The 20484-nt window shown below is 40.4% G+C and overlaps 2 protein-coding genes across 7 annotated transcripts in view; both read left to right on the forward strand.

Moving 5' to 3' along the window:
• Positions 1-11443, forward strand: part of ATXN7L1 (ataxin 7 like 1) — a 111753-nt gene extending 100310 nt beyond the window's left edge. For 5 of the 6 annotated variants that reach the window (XM_083860394.1, XM_083860396.1, XM_083860397.1 and 2 more), the window contains 3 exons: positions 786-1737; positions 5567-5641; positions 8793-11443. In XM_083860394.1, coding sequence (XP_083716520.1) covers positions 786-1737; positions 5567-5641; positions 8793-8834 — 1069 coding nt within the window. In that variant the 3' untranslated portion in view covers positions 8835-11443. Of the gene's footprint in view, positions 1-785; positions 1738-5566; positions 5642-8340 lie in introns of all 6 variants that reach the window. The other variant, XM_083860395.1, reaches the window with a different exon arrangement.
• A 7293-nt stretch (positions 11444-18736) lies between these two features.
• Positions 18737-20447, forward strand: EFCAB10 (EF-hand calcium binding domain 10). The gene is made up of 4 exons (XM_083860419.1): positions 18737-18844; positions 19030-19194; positions 19475-19562; positions 20053-20447. The coding sequence occupies exons 1-4, from the start codon at positions 18745-18747 to the stop codon at positions 20087-20089; spliced, it is 390 nt and encodes a 129-aa protein (XP_083716545.1). The 5' UTR covers positions 18737-18744; the 3' UTR covers positions 20090-20447.
• The last annotated feature ends 37 nt before the right edge of the window (positions 20448-20484 follow it).

Genomic DNA, 20484 nt, shown 5'->3' on the forward strand with positions numbered 1-20484 from the left:
TATTTGTATAAGTAAATAATTTGTATTTATGTTTATATGCATATATATTTAGTTTTGGAAAAGAGAAATAGGATTAAAAGGTGAATTAAATTTAAGTCTAAATAATGGGAAAAGCTCACATAATAGTTCTCCAAGAGACATTATGAAGGTCTGGTTCTTTGATAACACCACATTAGATAAAATAATAGATGATGGCTGAATGAAATATTATTATACTTCTCAAAAGAGTATTCAGCTGTTTATAAAGCTTATCAAGCTCTGTTGAATATTTTGTCAATTTTTCGATATCAGTGAAAATCAATCAATAATTTACCTTTTTAATCCCATCTAACCAGCTTTCAAATGAGCTGTTGGGAATAGCACTGCATTTGGAAAGGGATGATCTTTCCTCTTTATGCTCAATGATTAAGCCCCAAACGGTCTCATTTACTACCTTAAATGAAATCTAACCTATGAGTTTAGGTTGATATTGAAACTGTTCCACGACTTGAACTTTGAAGCAAAACATATGCAATTAATGAAACATAGTGACTAGGATATGTATAGGTGCCACTGTCAGGCATTTTATTTGCATTTTTTAATTTTTTGGTAAAATAAGAGAAGGAAAAAAGAAATGAAATTTGTAATAATATTTTTAAATTGTAATACTGTACACTTAATTGCTTTATGTGATTAATAGAATAAGAATCAAAATAATAATGAACTAGGTTTGCCTTTTTGAATAAGTTAATGGAAATTTTTTATGTATCTCTCTTGTTTTTTCTTTCCTTTTCTTGTCTCCTTAGGAAAATTCCTCCTGCGGCAGACAGTCCCATGCCTTCTCCAGCAGCACATGTCTCCACTCCTTTTCCAGCATCAGTCTTACAACCCTTCAGCAACCCCAGTGCGGTGTATATTCCTTCAACACCTATCAGCTCAAGAATCACTTCTTCTTACATAATGACATCAGCCATGTTATCAAATGCAGCCTTTGTGACAACGGCAGAGACAAATTCCATTATGTCGCACACCACAGCTTTTCCTCACGTGGCTGCAAGCCTAAGTATCATGGACTCAACTTTTAAGGCGCCATCAGCTGTGTCACCAGTGCCAGCAGTCATCCCTTCCCCATCCCACAAGCCATCCAAAACAAAAACCAGCAAATCCTCAAAAGTGAAAGACCTGTCGTCTCGGAGTGATGAGTCTTCAAGTAACAAAAAGAAAAAGCCGCAGTCGTCGTCTTCATCGTCGTCATCGTCCTCATTATCTTTGCAGACATCTTCCTCATCTTCATTTTCAGGGTCCCACAAAAAGAACTGTGTCCTGAACCCCAGTTCAACGTTGAACTCCTATCAGGCGACATCCTCCTATAACAGTGTGTCTGTGCACAATACCAATAATGGAACAAGCCCACTCAGTGCCAAATCGGAGCCCTCAGGACGGACTTCATTGTCAAGTAGTTCAACAGACTCAGTGAAACACATGAGCATGGTAGTGAGCAGTATTGACTCTTCTAATCTGTCTGTATCTTCTCTCGTGCACCACTCAGGGGACCACTCCCTGGGAGCACATAATGCAGTGTCTTCTCTACCCCTTTCTTTTGACAAATCAGAAGGAAAAAAACGTAAAAACTCTAGTTCTAGTAGCAAAGCCTGTAAAATCACTAAAATGCCTGGTATGAATAGTGTTCATAGAAAGAGCACTGCCAACCTTATTTCTGCGGTGCCAGATCCTACAAGCAGCTCCATCTCTCGGCAGGTAAGGGACTCTTCCAGTTATTTTTTTGCAGATCATGTCTGACTTCCTTGAAATATTTCATGCATTCTGAAAAGAAAAGACCACATTTGCTTCAGATGGGTTTTCATCACACAACTTACTTTCTAGGTTAATACAGAAACGTATTTGTATTTGTTTTGTACCAGTCATAGAAAAATGTTTTGAGAGTTAAAAAAATTATATATATATATATACTTTCTCAAAATATTTTTATGAGATTTTTTTATTCAATTATTAAAGTAGCTATTTGTATCTCTGAAAGTAAAATTGAATGTCCAGAATGGATAAAAAAATTTTAGAAAAAAAAAATTTTTTCTTAATTCTCATCTCTCTGAAATAAATTGTGTTATTGAAACAGGAAGATGAGAGTCAGAATTTCTGTTTATTTCTTTTCCCAAACTTGTTGCTGGTCCATTTCGTAATGTTATGCAAGTCTCTTCATATCTCTTCTGTAAAACACATATACCATTCTCCTGGGGAGGGTCTGAGGGGCATGACTTTAGATGTTGTTTCCTGTTTAAAACTGGAGAAATTAAGATCTTAACCAGATGACCTTTAGTGGACATTTGGTTACCTTTTTCACAGTACATGTTTTCACAGAATATTGAGGTCAGTGCAGCAGATAAGGTTACACACACTAGCTTCATTGATAGTAAGAGAGCTTTGGCTCCTCTTTCAGTGGTGCTGTATAAGGACAAAAAAGTAAGATCTGGTGGGAAAACTGCCAGTACAATCTTTATAATGATCTACTGTTTCATTCTGCTGCCATGTCCAGTGCTGTGCAGTGCACACAAAACAACACTTCACCCTGGTGTCTGGAAGACAAAGCCATAGAAAATAAGATACCTCATAGAATCCAGAGAAGGTAGCTTAGGAATTTTTTTGGTTTGGGGTTTTTTTTTTGTGAAACTCTCATTTCCTAAGCATGTTGCACATAAAAACTAGTGGAATTTGGAAAAGAAGATGGTAAGGGCAAAGCAATCCATAAGTAATATGGCAGAAAAATGAGAGGAAAAAAGAAAGAAATTAATCCTAAAGCTGGTATAGGAGACAGAATGAAGGTCTCAAAGAATGGCCTAGCAAATATATTTTCTCTTTCCTACTTCCAGCAGAGGTGCAACAGAAATGACTTGCTTGGCTTTTTGAAATGGGGAGTGGCATTGTCTTTCTATTGTAAGCCTCTTAAATGTGTCCTGCAATCAGAACTGATCTTCAAGTAAATGAAGTCAGCAGAGGTTGCTGTAAATTCTTCCTTCTGTCACACAATCTGAATTTTGAAATATGTGTTCCCAAAAAGATTAAATTGCCCTGAGGTTTAAGGTGTCAAATGGAAAGAAAAAGTAAGTACAAATTGGTACTTTGGTACAAACATGGATAATAGGAAATGGATTGTATCATCTTTTCACAGGACATAGACTGTATCTGTAGCTAGTGCAGTGTGAGGAAACCTTACAGAGGAGGTTCTGAGTTCAAATTCTGAGCTCTCTTGGGATCAAATCTGTTCCTGTGTGTCATTCCTTTTTCAATTTGTGATGTATTTTGTGTTGCACAGTAATAGAAGTAAATAAACCACAAGAAATCAATCAGAGGTCTTCAGAGGTCTTTGCTGAATATTTGTAAAAATGTAATTCTAACTAATATTTTTTTCTTAAGTGAGAGGTTAAATATTTGTAATGAGCAATATACAGCTATTTAAACATGTTATATATATATATATGTTATGTATGTGTGTGTATATATATGAATGAGACCAGATGCATACATACGTATATATGTAAAACTTGGTCACTCTTACACTGCTGGTTTTTGGAGCCACGACAGTAGTCAAAAATAGGAGGTAAAATGGAGTTAATTGTATTTCAGAAGTCTGGCTGGCAGCTAATTGTCTTTGTGACAAGGATACTGTATGCAATACAACATAAATGGAATTTGTACCCATTTAAGCGTATGGGTCAAATAATATTACATACTCTACATGTATTTATTGAAGCTCTGGAGAATACAATACTTAAATTCCCTTTTAAGCTGTGCTGTTTGACTTCCTGTGTTCTAGTAATGCAATTACAGTAAAAATCCCATCCAAAAACATGGCATGGCTTAAAATCTTGCTCCTGTTCCTTCATGTCATAGGGCAAGTTGAAGAGACTAAGAACACAGCAACAGGTGATAGTTTCAGGTATAGTTTTCTTATTTAATCCAACTCTAGACTGGATAGATACTAAGTGGCCATTGGGTTTTGAAGTACACTTTATTTTTAAAAGACACTGGGGAAAAAAGAGATTTGAGTTTTGGCCTCCCAGTTACACTGTTGAAATGGTGTTTCCCATCATTAAAGACATCTAGGAACCTTTCTTTCATTTGAGTGCTGTACCTGTTCAGCCTGTGTGACTATTTCTCCATTTAAAAGGAGGACATGTATTTATTCTGAAGGGGTTTATGAATGCTGTAATGGTGTATGTAGAGAAGAAAGATTTGCAGGTGTGTCCCGATACAAGGTTGTGTGTCTTTAGTCAAGATTTGTAGTTGAAGAATGTTTTCCTCTAGAGAGCAGCTGTGACAGGCAAAACAAGCTGAAGGGAGTGGGACAAAGGCCCATCCTTTTAATTTTCAAGCACCATGGGAGCACCTTCAAAACTGGCTGTAAACAAAAACTTTAAACATTTATTCTGGATAGAATGTGAACAGAGAATACGGTTTCAAACATTCTCTGTGTGAGAAAGGGCAGGTGTGGAGAGGAAGAGAGAGGCTACCTTTCACTCTGTACATGAAATGGCAGAATAACAAATGATGCTGCAGAAGGGAAGGAAAAAGCTGCTCTTGTGAAGGCCCTGCCAGGCAATGCCACAGCCCCGCCAAGCCAGTAAGAAACTGGCTACTGCATTTCTCACTGTTCAGGAGACAGGTCCTTGCTAACTCTCCATCAAAGAGATTAAAATGATTTTACTTGAAGTCAGTGACTTTGTAAACAACTATTCACACTGCAGTCATCTGCCATTTGCAGACAGGTGTCCATGGTTAATTTTTATCAGTCTTGTAACCCCTGAGGAACTACTCCTCTGACTCAACAGCTGTGTCCCTTCTTGTACCGCAAGAGAAATACCTACACCATGTTTACAGGTCATTGTAGAAAAACCTATGACAGGCTGCTCTTGCAGAGTGCTGTAAATTCACAAACATTGAAACAAGCAGATGGACTATTGCAGTATTATAACTAAGTACTTTAAAAATGTATATATGTGTACTACAATTTACACTCATTCCCAAAGAAATTCTCTGATGCAGTAAATGGATACAAATACAAATCTGAACCTCTGGAGTTTTGGTTCTTGTGATTAATGTTTGCTTTACTGAGTAATGATAAAAATGATGTAACTTAGGGCATGCCCTGGTGCTTGGCCGCTTGGTTTAAGCTCCCCAGGAGTGGGGAATGTCTCCTGGGGAGGATCCCATGACATGGAGCACTCCGTGGTCTTTGAATAGCTGCTCTAAGTGACTCCAGTAACTAGAGAAACCAGTATTTCAGTCTAGAGAGGTGGGGGGGTTACAGTGTGTATTCCCTCAGCAGCTGCTTTGTATGTTATTTTCTGACCTGTAACAGTATTTATGTGCCTTTTAAGACTATTTAAAATATACAGGCTCTGAGAGATAATGATGATTCTGTCTGAGGCGTATCTTTTGCAATAGCAAAATACCTGTGGTCCAAATGCAACACGATTAGTACCACCTTACACAGGGAAGGGAAGGCCATCACCAGCATCTGAATTCAACTGACAAATATGCCTCTCAATACTGCTCAATTAATGTTTTTCAGATTGGAAAAAATAGCAGTGTAGCTTTGTCACAATCCAGTCCTTCGAGTACATCAAACCCAGTACACAACAGACAAGTAAGTTGCTTTTAAAAAAGTGTACTTAAGTAGTCTGCAAGCAGTTTTGAAACATTTTATACTATAAAACCTTAAAATACAATTTCTTTATGAATACAGTTCTTTATAGAAGCTGCCTTTTGGTGAACTAATACTAGATTTCTCCTCTCATGTAATTTTTTTCCAGCTATTTTCCCTCCAAGAATTATGAATTACAAAATTTTTTGCTTGTTTTTCACAGCCTGTATTATGGCTCAGGTTGGCTCATGTGCTGCTCACTGGCTGTTACTTTGCTGATAGAGGCTCAGCAGCAGCAGCAGCAGCAGCAGCAAATCTCTTGGTTTTTCTATCCAACTTCTCCTGCTGAGCAGGATGGCACAGCAGAATCCCCAGGCTGGCACAGGAGGGACAACATTTAAAAATAGGCCAGAAGTGAAGCAGCAAAGGGAGAGCAGAAAGAGGACAGAGAAGATGAGGCACGTGAATATTCAGAGAAACTAATCTGAAAGCATAACTAACCCATGTGTAATGTGAATTCTTCTTAAACAGGCTATGAGTTGGATAATGATAATAAATGCTGTAACTCAGCTTTTATTTATTGTAACTCCAGTCCTCATCTGTCTGGAGGACTGCTACACTGATTGATTTTAATAAGGCCCCTACTATTTGATCCTCCAAATTTAGTACTTTATCAAGATTTTAATATCAAGTTCTTTAGTGTGAAAATGTTTCACACTTCAGCAAGGTGTTGTCACAAGTAATCCAGAGGATTTTTCTGTACAGCCAGTGTCTTAAAATTCTGTTATGTATTCTGGCTAAATTATGCATGAATAATTATTCCAAATGGTTGTGCTGCTTCATTTCTGCTGTGTAGACACAGGAAAAGAATAGTAATGATAACCCACCACTGTATGCCCATTCAAAATACTCTGAATCACTCATATCTTGAGATGAACTGCCAAACAGTAAATTTTATTTTTTTTCTCTCACTGCTGAACGCAAAGCAATATATGTATGGAAGAACTACTCTGAAGGGAAAAAAGTAGAAAATTTCTTCATACTTCTAGGGAGTGGCATTTTCCTGTGTGACTCTGTCATCCAACTGCCAGTGACAAATTGTTCTGAAGTGCAAAACTTGTTTTTGTTTTAACATCTTGCTCCTGTGCTAGTATAACGCACATGCTACCCGAGGAGCAGAGCCTGTTGGGATCTGTTGCCTAGATCCCATGAGGAAAACCTAAGAGTACATAACATTAATTTTGTGTCAGCTCTGTGTAAACTGAGATTATTGCAGAGCTTTTCAGTTGCCTGTTTTCATAACTTTATCAAAACCAGAAATGTTTGCTTGTTTTAAGCCCCACAAACTCTTTATTTTTAAAAATATGTTTCTGTCAGTTTGGTAGTCAAATGTGGAGCTCCAAGTACAAATACAAAAAAATCAAGTTGATACTAAGTTTTATTAAACTTTTTTTTAAAACTTCCCCAGGATTTTAGTGTTTGGAACCATGAATAATGATTCCCTATTTAATAAATGCTTGTCACTGTCAAATCTGAGCTGCTTTGTTGGCAGCTTTTATCTCCAATCTAGCAATTGAATAGTCTCTAAATAAAATTTCTGTCTTAAACTATGCTGTAATATTTCATTATGACGGTGTTAATAATTAGGTAACAATAAGTGAATCTAGAAGTATATGCCGTGTCAGTAAAGGTATTAGTGTGGAAGCCAAGCTCTCTTGTTTTGAATGTTAGTGTTGCTATAACCATGATAATCAAGGAGCCCAAGTAAAGCAAGGTCTGTAGGCAACCTCTGCTATACACCAGGGTTTATAGTTGGAAAAATCTGGCAAGTTTTCATGAATACATCACTACAACAGACTTCTAACAATGCACTTGGAAGCAGAGTTGCCGCTGCCAAGCTAAATGTGCATATGGAGCAGGTCCTCTGGACTGCCTCTGCTGTGTTCCCTGGCCAGGCAACCTGGTGGAGAGGGGGAGCCAAAGGGAGGAGGAAATTGTTGTTCTCAAGAGATGGAAGAGGGGTCCATAACTCATCACAGGGTTGAGTGGCTGGGTGAGAATGTGGCATTTGGAAAATCGTGTTGGGCTGTAAACCCAGTCTCGTTTGCACCTGTGACCGCCCGGGCGCAGTCCAGCTGGGTGAGCTTATCAAAGCTGGTGGTCAGAGTGAGAGGCCACACGGCACTGCTGTGAAAGTCACTGCCACCCATAACTGAGTGTTTCTCATTATTGAGTTGTGAGCTGAAGGTGGCCTGTAGTTGTTTTGATGTCACAGGAGTAGCTCCTTTTGATCATTTGCTCCATGTGTTGAAGTTCATTTGGGTACACCTGTGAAACTGGTGGACCATGAGAATTGTTGTGGGCCTGTCACTTCATCTCCCATTGCATTAAGCTCATTAACATCAGGTTAAACTCAAACAGATTCTTCTCAATTATGTTTAATATGAATATTGCTGCCCCTCTTTGAGACCTGAACTAGGGATTGTATACATGAAAGCGTGCCTGTTTTTCCAACTATTGTTGCTTTAGTAAAAGAAATACTACTTTTCCCTACAAAAACTATACATAGTCTTTAACAAAAATTAATGGAATGATAGTTTTACAGTCAAATTATTTGTGCCTGTATGTATTAAAAGTTTGTTTTCTCCAGCTTTTATTCTTGTTCTAGGTTTTTAACTAATCAAGTCTTTTTGTCTTCATAGTGCTTTTAGGTGCCTGAAAGTGTTAACACTTCAAGACCTCAGTATGCGGTGGTTTTTAAATACTGAGTAACTAGATCATTTTATTAAGGGAAGGTGACAACGTGTATGCTGTGTGAGGATTCCTTGTGCATGAAAACATGCTGTGTAAAGGAAAAGATTCTTCAGAGTTGTCGTCTAATTGCTGCTCTTTATTTGTAATGATAACCAAGTTAATGAACATGAGATTCACCAAAGCTTACTAAAATCAGACCGTCCCAAAAGGAAAAATGCCATTTATTCAAAGCAGTTCCTTTTCTTAAAGGTCTAATGTAGTCAGTAAACAGGGAGGAAATTTAGTTCAGGGACTTGAAATAAATTCCTACTTTGAGTACTGTCAGCCACAGACATTATTGAAGTGTTTTATACCAAAAGACATTGTGTGATTTTGAACCTGGCTCTGGTTTCTCTTTTAGAAGACATCAAACCGGACTGGTAGAATAAGGACTCTTCCATAACAAGGAAAAGGAACCAGCCTATAATCTCTAGCTCTCAGCAGCCCTACTCCACAGGGTTTTTCTTTTCTATGTCCTGCAGATGGATTTAATATTTTATGAATTTGTGGTTTTAAAGAGAATTAAATTTACAGAAAACTGTAATAGTGATTTGTTTAGTTTTTCCACTTGTATTTGCCACTGATCTGTGCGTTCTGCTTGGTTATGTTTCATGCCTTTTAAAGCTGTTAGCGTTGCAATGCTCCCTTTGTTTCCTAACCAGAACACAATGGACATTCCAAAAAAAAAAAAATCCAGATCATGATTTGAATTTATTTAAAGAAGCTCCAAATTTTTTCATTAAATAAAAATTACAGTAATTCTGTATTTAAGCTTGTCCTATGGATAAAAATTGAGTGCATTTCTTAGTAATTTGCAAACAGCTGGGGCACTGCAACTTTAGGGACTAATCCTGATTGGTGCTCTGTACCTACAGCATTTAATAATTTCAGTGGGAATTCTGAGTGTTCAGCCTCTTCCAGGATCAGGCTCTTAAGGAATCTATACTTCAATCAATGCATAGCAGAATTTTGCACCAAACTGTAATTACTGTTATCAGGGGCCCAATGTGTAAAATCCCCATATCTTGGGGGATTTCCAGACCCTTAAGAACACAGCACTTGATAACTTCAGTGAGCAGTTTGGGTTTGCGAGGACCGGAGTTGAGCAGATTGGCTTGCATTAATAGAATTGCACTGACAGTGTTTCTTATAGGATTACTGAATAATTTTTTAATAAAATATAGATTTTATAATCAGGAAGCCAATACTAGGTACTGGAACAATAGTACAGAGGAGTTAATTTTTATTTCTACAGTGTTAAAAGTGCACTTATATGCTGGTTTATTTACATCTTGGGGAAAGGCGAGAGACTGCAAATAGGGAGATTATTACTACTTTCTTTTTTAAAAAAAGAAGGGTTAAGGCAAATTTTAAGACTAAAAATGTTTAAGCAATTATAAACAAGGCTAGACCCTTTGAAAAAAAGTTTAGAAATATTCTTAAAATAAATTTTTATAGTGTTAATTTTGTAATAATTTATGTTTTGCTATACTTCAGAGCTAACTGACCGGTATAGTTTCAGAAACAGTATGAAACTTAGGAAAGTTTAAGCAATGTTTATATTTTTAAAATGTTCTTTGAATTATGTTTTTATTGTACATTTCTTCAGACTGAAAAATGTGTACATATCTTTGTTATTTTTGCACAATTTTTGTCTTGTTCAGTTTTAGGAGCAGTACTATGTTGATTTTTTTAATTTATTTTGAGTTTAAAAACTGCAGGATTTTAAAAATCTCAGTAACAAAGTCATCCTCTGTAATCAATGAACTGCTATTTCTAGTTGTTGAGGGAAAACAGTGGTTGTGAGATTCAGTGGTTGCTTCTGAGAAATAGTGCTAATCAGTGACTGAAGGAGCAATTTTGTAGTTTTAGGAAGCTTTAGCTGTTTCCATGCATCTTTTAATTGGAAAGCTGAATTATGGAGCCTGTCCTTGAATGCTGCTTAAATTTTATTTTCAACTGGCTTACACCTGACAGCATTTCAGGAAAGTTAAGCACGAAGTAAAATCCCGTGGTGTTCTTTCATCATCAAAGAATCATTATTTAATTAAACGTATCAGAAATTTTAGCCTGCAAAATGAAATGGAAGTAAACTTTTGGAAAAAAAGTGGATACAAACTGGACCAGCCTATAATGCATTCTTAGTGTAGCATTCACTCATAGTTCTTTTTCTTCCCCATTTGCCTGAAAACCTTGTGATTTGTTTCCAGCAATAGAGGCTCAGAAGCTTTGGTTGTTACACATACGCAATGCATAGGCCCGTCAGCCATAAAAAGCGACTTGGATAACTTGTATGCCTTCTTTTGTATCGATGTAACAATTGTAAATAGTGCTGATCGACCTTTGTAGAGAATAGTTTATACAGCATATTCTATTATTGCTGATTCTCAGTGAACTATTGTTTTAAAAAAAAAGAAGAAAAAAAGAAATTTTTCTATTTACACCTTATATTTTGTTATGCTGTTGACCCATGGCACTTTAACAAAACTCTGTGGGTTTTGCATAGCTGGTCAGTCATGGGATATATTAAATAACTGTTGTTGCACAGAAATGAATTTGCACCTGCTATATTGTGCTTTCCTACTACAGATTTTAGAACCTTTTCCAGAAGACTTTTGAAGAAAGCATGTCCAATCATTCTAAGAAAAAAAAATGCCATACTTGTACAGCCAATTTCTTTTCTACAATCCATATTTTGTAACACTAAGTATTTTCATTCTTTGTCCTGCACCTTTATGTATTAGCAGTATCAAATAGAATTCATTCCATGCTTGTGATAATTGTAAGCAGAATAAATGTCTAAAGTAGGTGTAAATAGTAAATTCTATGGCTTACAGTTTAAAAAAGGAAAACCAGAACAAACATGTATCTGATTGATACTGCCATGGTTCAACACCGGGCCTGGAGATATTCTCTAGTGAGCGATTGTATTTTTTGTTTTTTTTGCTTTATTATTATTTTTTTTTTGTAACATGGCTTTGTAAATAAAATAATTTATATGTTTGTAAGAAACAGATGGGGTTTGTCATTATTTCTCTTTGCAAAGCAAAAATGGTGTGTATTACAAGACTGCCCTTTCTCTTCCCAGAGGCTGAAATACACTTTGCAGATGCCCTGCACTGAGAATTCCACAGTAGTTCACAAGGTCTGCCCAGCTTTCTGTACAGAGCTGAACTGCCCTGGGATTATTTTGGCATTCATGTCTAAAATATTTCTGTATTTACGTGTCAAGACACGTGCAGCAATCAGCTACTGAGGTTTTTTGCACTGATAAACCATTTTTAAATTCCTTTGCTTAGCTGAATGCATTTTCTCATTCCTTATCAGTGTAAGAATTAACTTCATTACAGCTGCTAGATTTAGGAATTCTCACTTCAATGGGCAGAACAAATTTATAACCAGTCTTTTATGTCGTTAATACTAAAACCACAGCTCTTATCTAGGCGTTAAGATTCTTGTTCTGTGCAAAGCCTGTTCCAATTACAGATCAAATGAGACTTAAATTGTTCACTGGCTCGACAGCTCTGCAGAGAGGATTGCAGTTTTTTCTCTTGCAGGCACCCTCTTCTGCAAATCTGGGGGAGATGTACATTTTCATGCTCCTTTTATGAAGTATCTGGAAACTGTCTTGGAGATACTGTAGGGAAGATGCTCACAATTACAGTACCTTTTTTAAAAGTGAGGAATTTGGACTGCAAACTGCATTTTTGTGTGCACACACTCAGAACCAGCAGAGGAGAATATGAAGCCGGCCTGCTTTGCAGGAAAAAGGAATTGAAGGAGGGAAATTTTACCTTCTAGGTAAACAGCTTTTTGTGTGATATCTTGCACTTCCTGATACCTAAAGCTAATCCTGAATTTCCTCTTTACTGTCCAATTAATGCCTTGATCTCAGATACTTGTATTTTGAACGCTTTTTTTTTTTAATCTTTAGTTTATCTTTTTGACTACAGAAAAAATTGATATCATGAAGTAGCAGTAGATGCTGAAGTTTCATCTGATAAAAATGGTACCCATGTATGGCTAAATAGTAACACTGTTGATAAGATGCTTTGCTATTTCTAGCAGCCATTAGAAATCAAAACTACAGCCAAGAAAACAGAATATGGCTGATATATTCGCTCTTTGCCATCATTGCCTATGGCCAGTTGAAGACCACTGACTTTACTTCCCAAAAATGAGTCGGTAGTTTTTTAACTCTTGTGGGTTTGTTGGAATGATCTATAAGCTGTTCTCATATTTGGAGCTGGGTTTCCCCTCCTTTTTTTTTGTTATGCACAAGTATTTTGCTTGTAGCACTCCTCTCCTGTTCGTATTTTTTAACATGCTCTAAATACCACCCATTTTAGAGGGAAGCAGATCACACTGTAACTTTTTCATTCTTTGCACTCTTGTTTTTATGCTTCTGTTTTTACCACGGAACTATTTATTTTAGAAGAAAGTCATTGCTGTGTGCAACCAGGATCTGTTTTATTCTTCCAAATCTGTCAGGATTCACAATTGGAAAACATGCCAAATACTGATTCCAGAAATATTTGGAGGAGAGTCATACAACACATTCAGACTTCAGAACACAAGAATGTTTATTTCCTGGAAATTTTTTATGGTGTTTTGCTCCTTGAATACTTCCTGAAAGCAACTATTCAAAGCAAGTGCAGATCTCTTTTAAAAGATCCTTTCCTAAGTAGAAAAAAGCTAAAGCTGATCAGCAGCAGATCCCAGTCTGCCCTTTGACTGGAGGATCCACGACAGACGGTACTGAGCTCTTGTTCTCATTTTGTAATGCACCACAAATGACACAGGCTGGATTCTTTTGTGTGGGGGTTTTGCTGTTTATGGCTGACCCAAAAATATTTAGCTCTAGTCTGTGATCTGTTGTCCCTACAGAAAGCAGAAGAGAAGCGTAGGGGAAGTTTGCCGGCAATAATCAGGATCCAGGAGAACTTGATTTGAGGGTAAGGACACCAGTAAGGATTTGAGATCTCAGCTGTGCCCTTTGCTGATTTCCCAAACGTGACATATTAAGCTCTGAAATTCAATCTGAGTTTGATTAACTTGGAGCAGTTGCTAACATGGTTGGTGTGACACCACAAGGGTAGTTTTTCAGAAAGGCTGTCTATCATGGACAAAGTGCATTTACAGAATCCACAGGTGTGAAGGCCCTTTGGTGTAAGTACAAAGAATGGCCTGATGGACACGAGTGCAGCCCTGGGAGTCCTGTGTCTGTGTCAGCTCATTTCCAGCCTGGCCCTACTGAGGCAGCAGATGAAATGGAGGAGACATCACTGCAGAAGAGAAACCATCACCCCTTCCCAGTGGGAAATTTCCTCAGTGCTGATTTGGAGAGCTGTGGCACAGGTAAGTGAGACAAGTCACTACTGGAAAATGACTACACAGGCTCAATCTCTTTGCCTTTCCCACCACAGATGCAGAATTAATATATATATATATATATATATATATATAAATAAATACTTATATATATCTTGCCTCAGTTCTAAGCTGCTCTCAACAGCCTACACAAGAAACCTTCCCCTCTGGTCAGCTCCGTTCTTAAATTTCAATTGTTTGCCTTCCTTTTTCTTTAGTTTTCTCTTATTTTGACCCATAATCAGTTAGTGTGCTTTCTTGGGCATTTGGGATTTTTGTTGTTTTTATAATCTTGCCTTGGGCTACTCTTTCCATGTTACTTTTCTTTAGGATTTGTATTTGTAACACCAATAAGGGTGTCCTGGTAACTGCTTTTACAAAGTACTGGCTGAAGTGACTACAGTTGTGTGGATTTGTGTAGATGTGTGGATTTGCAGTGAAGTACAGGAAAAGACAAGGGTTACTCTTCAGAAACACAAATCTTTGGAGTTGCAGAATCCATCCTTACTTCTGCTTCCTAACTGCATGCCCACCTTTTTGTTGCTCAAAATATCAATTTGAACTGTGGGGTGCCAGAGACACTGAGGTGATGGTGATGGGCCCCTGATCTCTCCCAGCCTGTGCAGTGTGAACTCATCCTACTGATACTGCTGGAATAAAAGCAGCTGTGCTTTGAAGAGCTGTGGGCTCAGAGCTATACTTACACAGGAAGATACACTGTATATCTCAAAGAATGCAAGCTCCTTCTCAAGTAACTTCTTTATTCCCCTTTGCCTTCAGCAGGAGTCCAACCATAGTTCCAGGAAATCAATTCCATGGCTTTTCAGCCGACTGAGAAGTGGACAGTTCTGTGACAGTGAAGTCTTCTGATATCAAACTAGGCATTTTGTGATTCTTACTTCTACTTGAGTCAGAAACAAGAAGTATTTCTGTAATTCCTGATTTATTTTTTCCAGTACATGATTTCTGATGGCAGGTTTAGCCTTTATTCTGCAGCTGACTGGGGGAAAGAAAAAAAAAAAAAAAAGGAAGTCGATATTCACAGCTTAGACTGATGACTAGAGGCTCTTGCTCTTGTGGAGAGGATTGGGATGGCACAAGTGGTGATCCAGCTACTTCTGTAGTACATCAAGGACAATTTTTTGACAGAAGGGTTCAACAAGCTGAGTGGGGCTATGCTAGACATGCTGCTCACACATAAGGAAGGGCTGCTGTGAGCACTGACACTGGTGGCAGCCTTGGCAGCAGAAACTACAGTAGAGCAAAGCTTAAGATTCTGAGGGAAGTGAGGAAGATAAATAGTTGAATTGCAACCCTGGAATTCAGGAGAGCAGACTTTGTCTCCTGCAGACATTTGGTTGGCAGAATCCCACAGAAGACTGACCCAGGAGAGCTAGCTGAAGCACAGGAACAGTCCATTCAGACCTGCAGGAAGCTGAGCAGACATGGGAGAAGGCCAGCATGGCTGAATGGAGAGCTCCTGACCAAGTCAGAGACAAAAGACAGGCACTCAGATTGTGGAAGCAGGGATAGACTGCCCTAGAGGAATTCACACTGCATAGGCATGCTGAAACAGAACCAGGAAAGCCAGAGTTCAGCTGGCGGTGGAATTAGTGAGGGATGTGAAGGACAGTTCCAGTACAGTAACATGGAAGGAACAGTAAGTAAAATGTGGGCCCCACCACATGTGGTAGGTAACCTGGTGACAGAGGACAGGGAAGTGATGGAGGGACACTCATTGCTGCCTTTGTTTCAGGTTTTAACTGGAGAGGTCTGTGCTCAGAGCTTTGGGTATGGTTTGGGCTGTGAGGTGCTATCGCCAGGACATCTGAGTGAAGGACTGCTTATCCTGCATCTCCAGAAGCCTGTGGGGAAAGCTGGGCTTGATTTAAGGATACAGGCTGATACCATTCCTGTGTAGCTGAGCACTGGAACACAGAGCAAATGATGTTGTGGAGTCTCCATTCTGGAGACAGTAAAAACTTGACAAGGCTGTGAACAACCTGAGCTGGTCTTTGAAGTTAGCCCAGTTTGAGGACAAAAGGGAGTTGACCACATGATCTCTAGAGGACAATTTCAACTTAATTATTCTGCTGTTCTCTACAGTAAAAACAACAAAAAATGTTTCTGGCTGTTGGGATAATTAATACTCAGAAGCTCGGTATTTCTGTAGTTAAGCACTTTCCTCTGTAAGTGTATAGTATAAAATCCCCTGATGAGGAGCTCACCTGTGTCTTAGAAGTCCTTGGGGACACATAGAGAGAAAGTGCAGTGGAGCTCTTCCAAAGCAGCTCCAGCAACGGCAGGACCAATCCCTACGGCTCACCCTTTGCTCCCTAGCAGAGTGTTTCCCAGTGTCCATGCTGAGGAGCAGCAGAGGCAGGTAAAGCCTTAAAGGACCTGCTCTCAGTAGCTCTGAGCACAGGAAGCCTGTGGCACCTCCAGGGATCTTTCCCAGCCTGTATTGCTCCTGTCTTTTCCCGCAGCCCCAGACTTCAGTCCCCTGACACTCCCATTTGAAAGAACATATCCATCCATTTGTTTTCCCCTGCAAGACAAATGCTTGTTCTGGAGCCAGCTGCATCTCTGACCTGCAGTCCCTGTTTCTCTTCATTACAACTCTTAAAGACTTATTGTAGTCTATTTAGCCCTATTAAATTAGATAAAAGGCTTAAATTACCAGTGATATTCTGTAGAAGGCTCAGCTTCTGTCACAACAGGTATTAAGCCTTTTAAACAAATCTTATTTATATAACCAGGACACTTACAACACATGAAAATAATTTGGTCCTTTAGTTCTTTATTAAAACTCATTTAGCTGCATCTGTAAAATGGAACCAGAATACTTTCAGATGTTTGTCAAATCCTGTTTTTCTCAGCCACCGGAAGTTCAATTTCTCTTACAATAGCCCTTGTGAGCTCCTTACAAATTATCCTGATCCATATATATAGCTGATATTATCATTATATGAACTGAGGATAATAACTTATTAAAGAAATAATAAATGCATGATTCATTATCAGAATATTTTTTCAAATAAATAAATTGTGCTTTCTTAATAGTGAAATAGAATTTTAAAAAATACATTTCTAGTTATAAATCAAATTGGGATTTGCTCTGTTTAATGACCTTTTTTTTTTTTAACCTTTCCTCAAGGAGACACACTTAAATCTGTAACTCCTGTACTTACTCTTAAAATTTTAGCCTTGATGTGTATTTCATACTGGTTGTCTTTGTTGACTACTAAAGGAGAAACAGCCTTTGCCAAATGCCAATTTCTTTGACCCAAACACTGACCTACCTACCAGTATTCCACTTGCTCCTTCTTTTCCTGTCAATCTTCCTATCCTTAGGTTCTCATCTTCAAGAATGCATTTTCACATCTTTATTTCTCCTATTTGTACTTCTCCACATTTCAATCTACACTTTCTCCTACAGCTCTTTTCTAGGAAAAAATTCCTGCTAATGTTTTGCAAACTCTGCAGAAAAGAATAGAAAGAGAAATGCAGGAATGGATTGAGTAACTATGGAATGTTTTACTTAGGAAAAGGAGGTTTCCATCACTGCTTGGCAACTGTCACAAACCTACAGCTCCTCCAGCCCTAATTGAGACTCAAAGCAGGTAGCATAGTCAGTTTAAAATACTGGAGAATAGTCACCACATGGCTGTACAATCTCTGCAGCTTTGGATGCTGCCTGTCTCCCACTTTATCTAAGAAAAAATAAGTGGATTCTATTAATGCCTTATGATAGTTTTGGCAAATAGTTAAATATTTTTAGCGCTAGACTTTTCACAGGAATACTATTCTTTACTATATGTTCATTTATCATTGTCTGATTTTATTTGATGGCAGAGAGTTATATCTTTGTTGATTTCCTTAATGGTTTGGTGGTGGTTTTTTTTTTAGTAGGATGCTTTATTTGAGTGTGGTTCTATGAACAGTGGGTAGCACAGTCAAAAGCTTCCTTGATGTCTCTTCTCTCTCTGCACAGGCTATGCTGCAAGGCACAATAATAGTTTTAAAATGTAAATTCTCTTACTCTCAGTTGCTGGGCACTGGTTTTGCATCTTTCTGTACGGGTGTGGAGCACTGGGAGCATCTGGGCCCCTCACCCCGCGGGGATGGACCGGGGCCGTGCCCGGGGACGGCGAGAGGGGAAGAAGGTGCTGCCGCCGGGGGAAGGAAACGCGGCTGGAGGTGGGAACACAGAGCCAGAGAACCCTTTAGGGCTGGGAGAGACCCTGGAGCTCATCCCGGCCAACTCCCTGCCAAGGCAGGGACACTGCGGCCGCTGACACGGGGGCACCTCCAGCGGGTCGGGAATGTCTGCAGAGGAGCCCCCGACACTGCCCCGGGCAGCTGCTCCAGAGCTCCGCTACGCCCAACGTAAAGATCTTCCTCATGTTGAGGGGAAGCTCTCGGCACCGGCCTTGGAGATATTTATATGCATTAGAGGGGATATCATTAGTCTTCTCCAGACTAACGGGCTCTCCACACCTGCAAACGTGTAAAAAGCCCCGCGTGTAATTTGCTTTCCTCACGAAGCGGGGCAGAGCCGGGAGCAGCCGGAGCGAGGCGTGTCTGTTCCGGTGCCCAGTGACGACTTCCAGGGAAGTCCGTTTTTCCTTCCCCCTTCCCGCCCGCTCCAGCGGAGCGTCCCGCGGCCGGAGCCGCTGCGGCTGCTCTGCCCGGCCCTCACGGCCCTCACAGCCCTCACAGCCCCCGCCCCGTCTCATCCCCCCAGTGCCCTCACAGCCCTCACAGCCCCCGCCCCGTCCCGCCCGTGCCCTCACAGCCCTCACGGCCCTCACAGCCCCCGCCCCGCCTCATCCCCCCAGTGCCCTCACAGCCCCCGCCCCGCCCGTGCCCTCAGAGCCCCCGCCCCGCCCCGCCCGTGCCCTCACAGCCCCCGCCGCCTCAGGCCGCCCTGGCACCGCGGGATGGCGGCGGGCGAGGAGCAGAGCCGCGAGTACCTGCGGCGGCACCGGCTGCCCGAGCTGCTGCACCGCCTCGGAGCGCTGCTGCTCTTCCACCGCCCCGGTGCGCACGGGCCCGGCCCGCCGAGAGCGGGGGCTGCGGGGCCGAGGGGCGGCTGCGGGGCCGAGGGGCGGCTGCGGGGCCGAGGGGCGGCAGTGGGGGCTGAGAGGCGGCAGCGGGGGCTCGGGGCTCGGCGGCTCCGCTCCCCGGCTGAGGGCCCGGTGCCCGCGGGCTCTGACTCGTTGCAGAAAGGCCACGCGAGTTCCTGATCCAGGTGCTGGAGAGGGTGAAGGCCGGGCGGCGAGCCGAGGGCGAGTACCCGTTCCTGATGGACGAGGCCAATGTGGAGGCCATGTTCAGCCTGCTGGATGTCCTCGGGCAGGGCTGCATCAGGCCCGCGCAGTACAGGGAAGGTGCGTCCGCCCGCGCCCCGCCTCACACCCGACTGTTTATTGCACACAAGTATTAATTTAGTTTCAAAGTTACCCATCTGTATTCTTTAGAGTTACCCACACAGCTGCCCACACCACCTGGGACTTGGAAATTTGAGACAGTTACGTGTGGTTAAGTTTCCTACATTTAAGTTACCTGTTGCTATGCTACACACGTTTACCTTCTGTTAGATCTGGGCACCTTTACATTTAAATTTCTTTCCGAAGACTCACATAGGAAATTCTCTTTTGTTAACTTTAGCTCTTAAAACTTTGGGACTGAGCACTGAAGATTTGGAGCTAGATGATGATGATGAGTCTATCACACTGGATGTGTTCAAGGAAGGAATGTAAGTTTAATTGATACTGTGGGTTTTTTGGGGAGGGTAGATATGCAGAGGAGATATTTTCAGGAGATTGATTTTAATTCACAAAGCTGTCTAAGCTTGACTGTGTCACTTTGCATTGCAAGATTTAAAAAAGGTCAATTATTGCCTGACCCTCTTGCCTTGCTGTGAGGTGAACCAAAGTCCAAACCAAACCATGCTCTCCACCACCTCATTTCAGGATCCTCTCACGGTACCTGCCCCTCAAGTCAGAGCAAAGGTCATCAGGCAGCCCAGGGGTTAAAATACTCATCTAGAAATGTAGAACAGTGAGGCCCTGTTGTCTTCTTTGTCACGGGTGGTACCAAAGCTGGGAATGAAATAGGTTCAAATAATTCCTCACAGTCAAGGTATGGGTTCTAGGAGCAAATTTTTAGTAACTGTTGCAAGCGCTGAAAGGTAATTAAGTAATTATCCTCATTATCTAACTAGAGATTTTCTTTTTCTATTTTAGGAAGAAAAAGATGGTGGAGAGCTGGTCTGTGTATTAGTTTGAGCAGTGGTCTGCTATATATATTAAAAACAGGCATCTTCCCCAATTTTTCTTCTGGTTGGCCAGCTGTGAAGAGTCAGTTTTAAGCAATATTCTCTTTTTCTCATCTCCCTTGCCCTTCAGAGGAGCAATCAGCTGAAAAGGACAAATGACAAAAACGTGTTCATGTCTAGCCAGCACTGGAGGGAGTGTCGTTAAGAATTGCTGTTCTTAATTAGATGGTTAAAAAAAGAAGTAGAGATCTCTTATGCAACTGAAATAGTATTTTGTAGTTTCCTCCTTCAGGTTATAGTTTACAGTAAACTTATTTTACCTGTTGGCACTCTACCACTGAATAAAGTTAAGTTGGTTTTTGGCTTGTGCTGGGTTTTGGTTTTTGGACTTGTGCTGGGT

Source organism: Zosterops lateralis, assembly GCF_965231275.1.
Source record: "Zosterops lateralis genome assembly, chromosome: 4".
NCBI classification, from domain to species: domain Eukaryota; kingdom Metazoa; phylum Chordata; class Aves; order Passeriformes; family Zosteropidae; genus Zosterops; species Zosterops lateralis.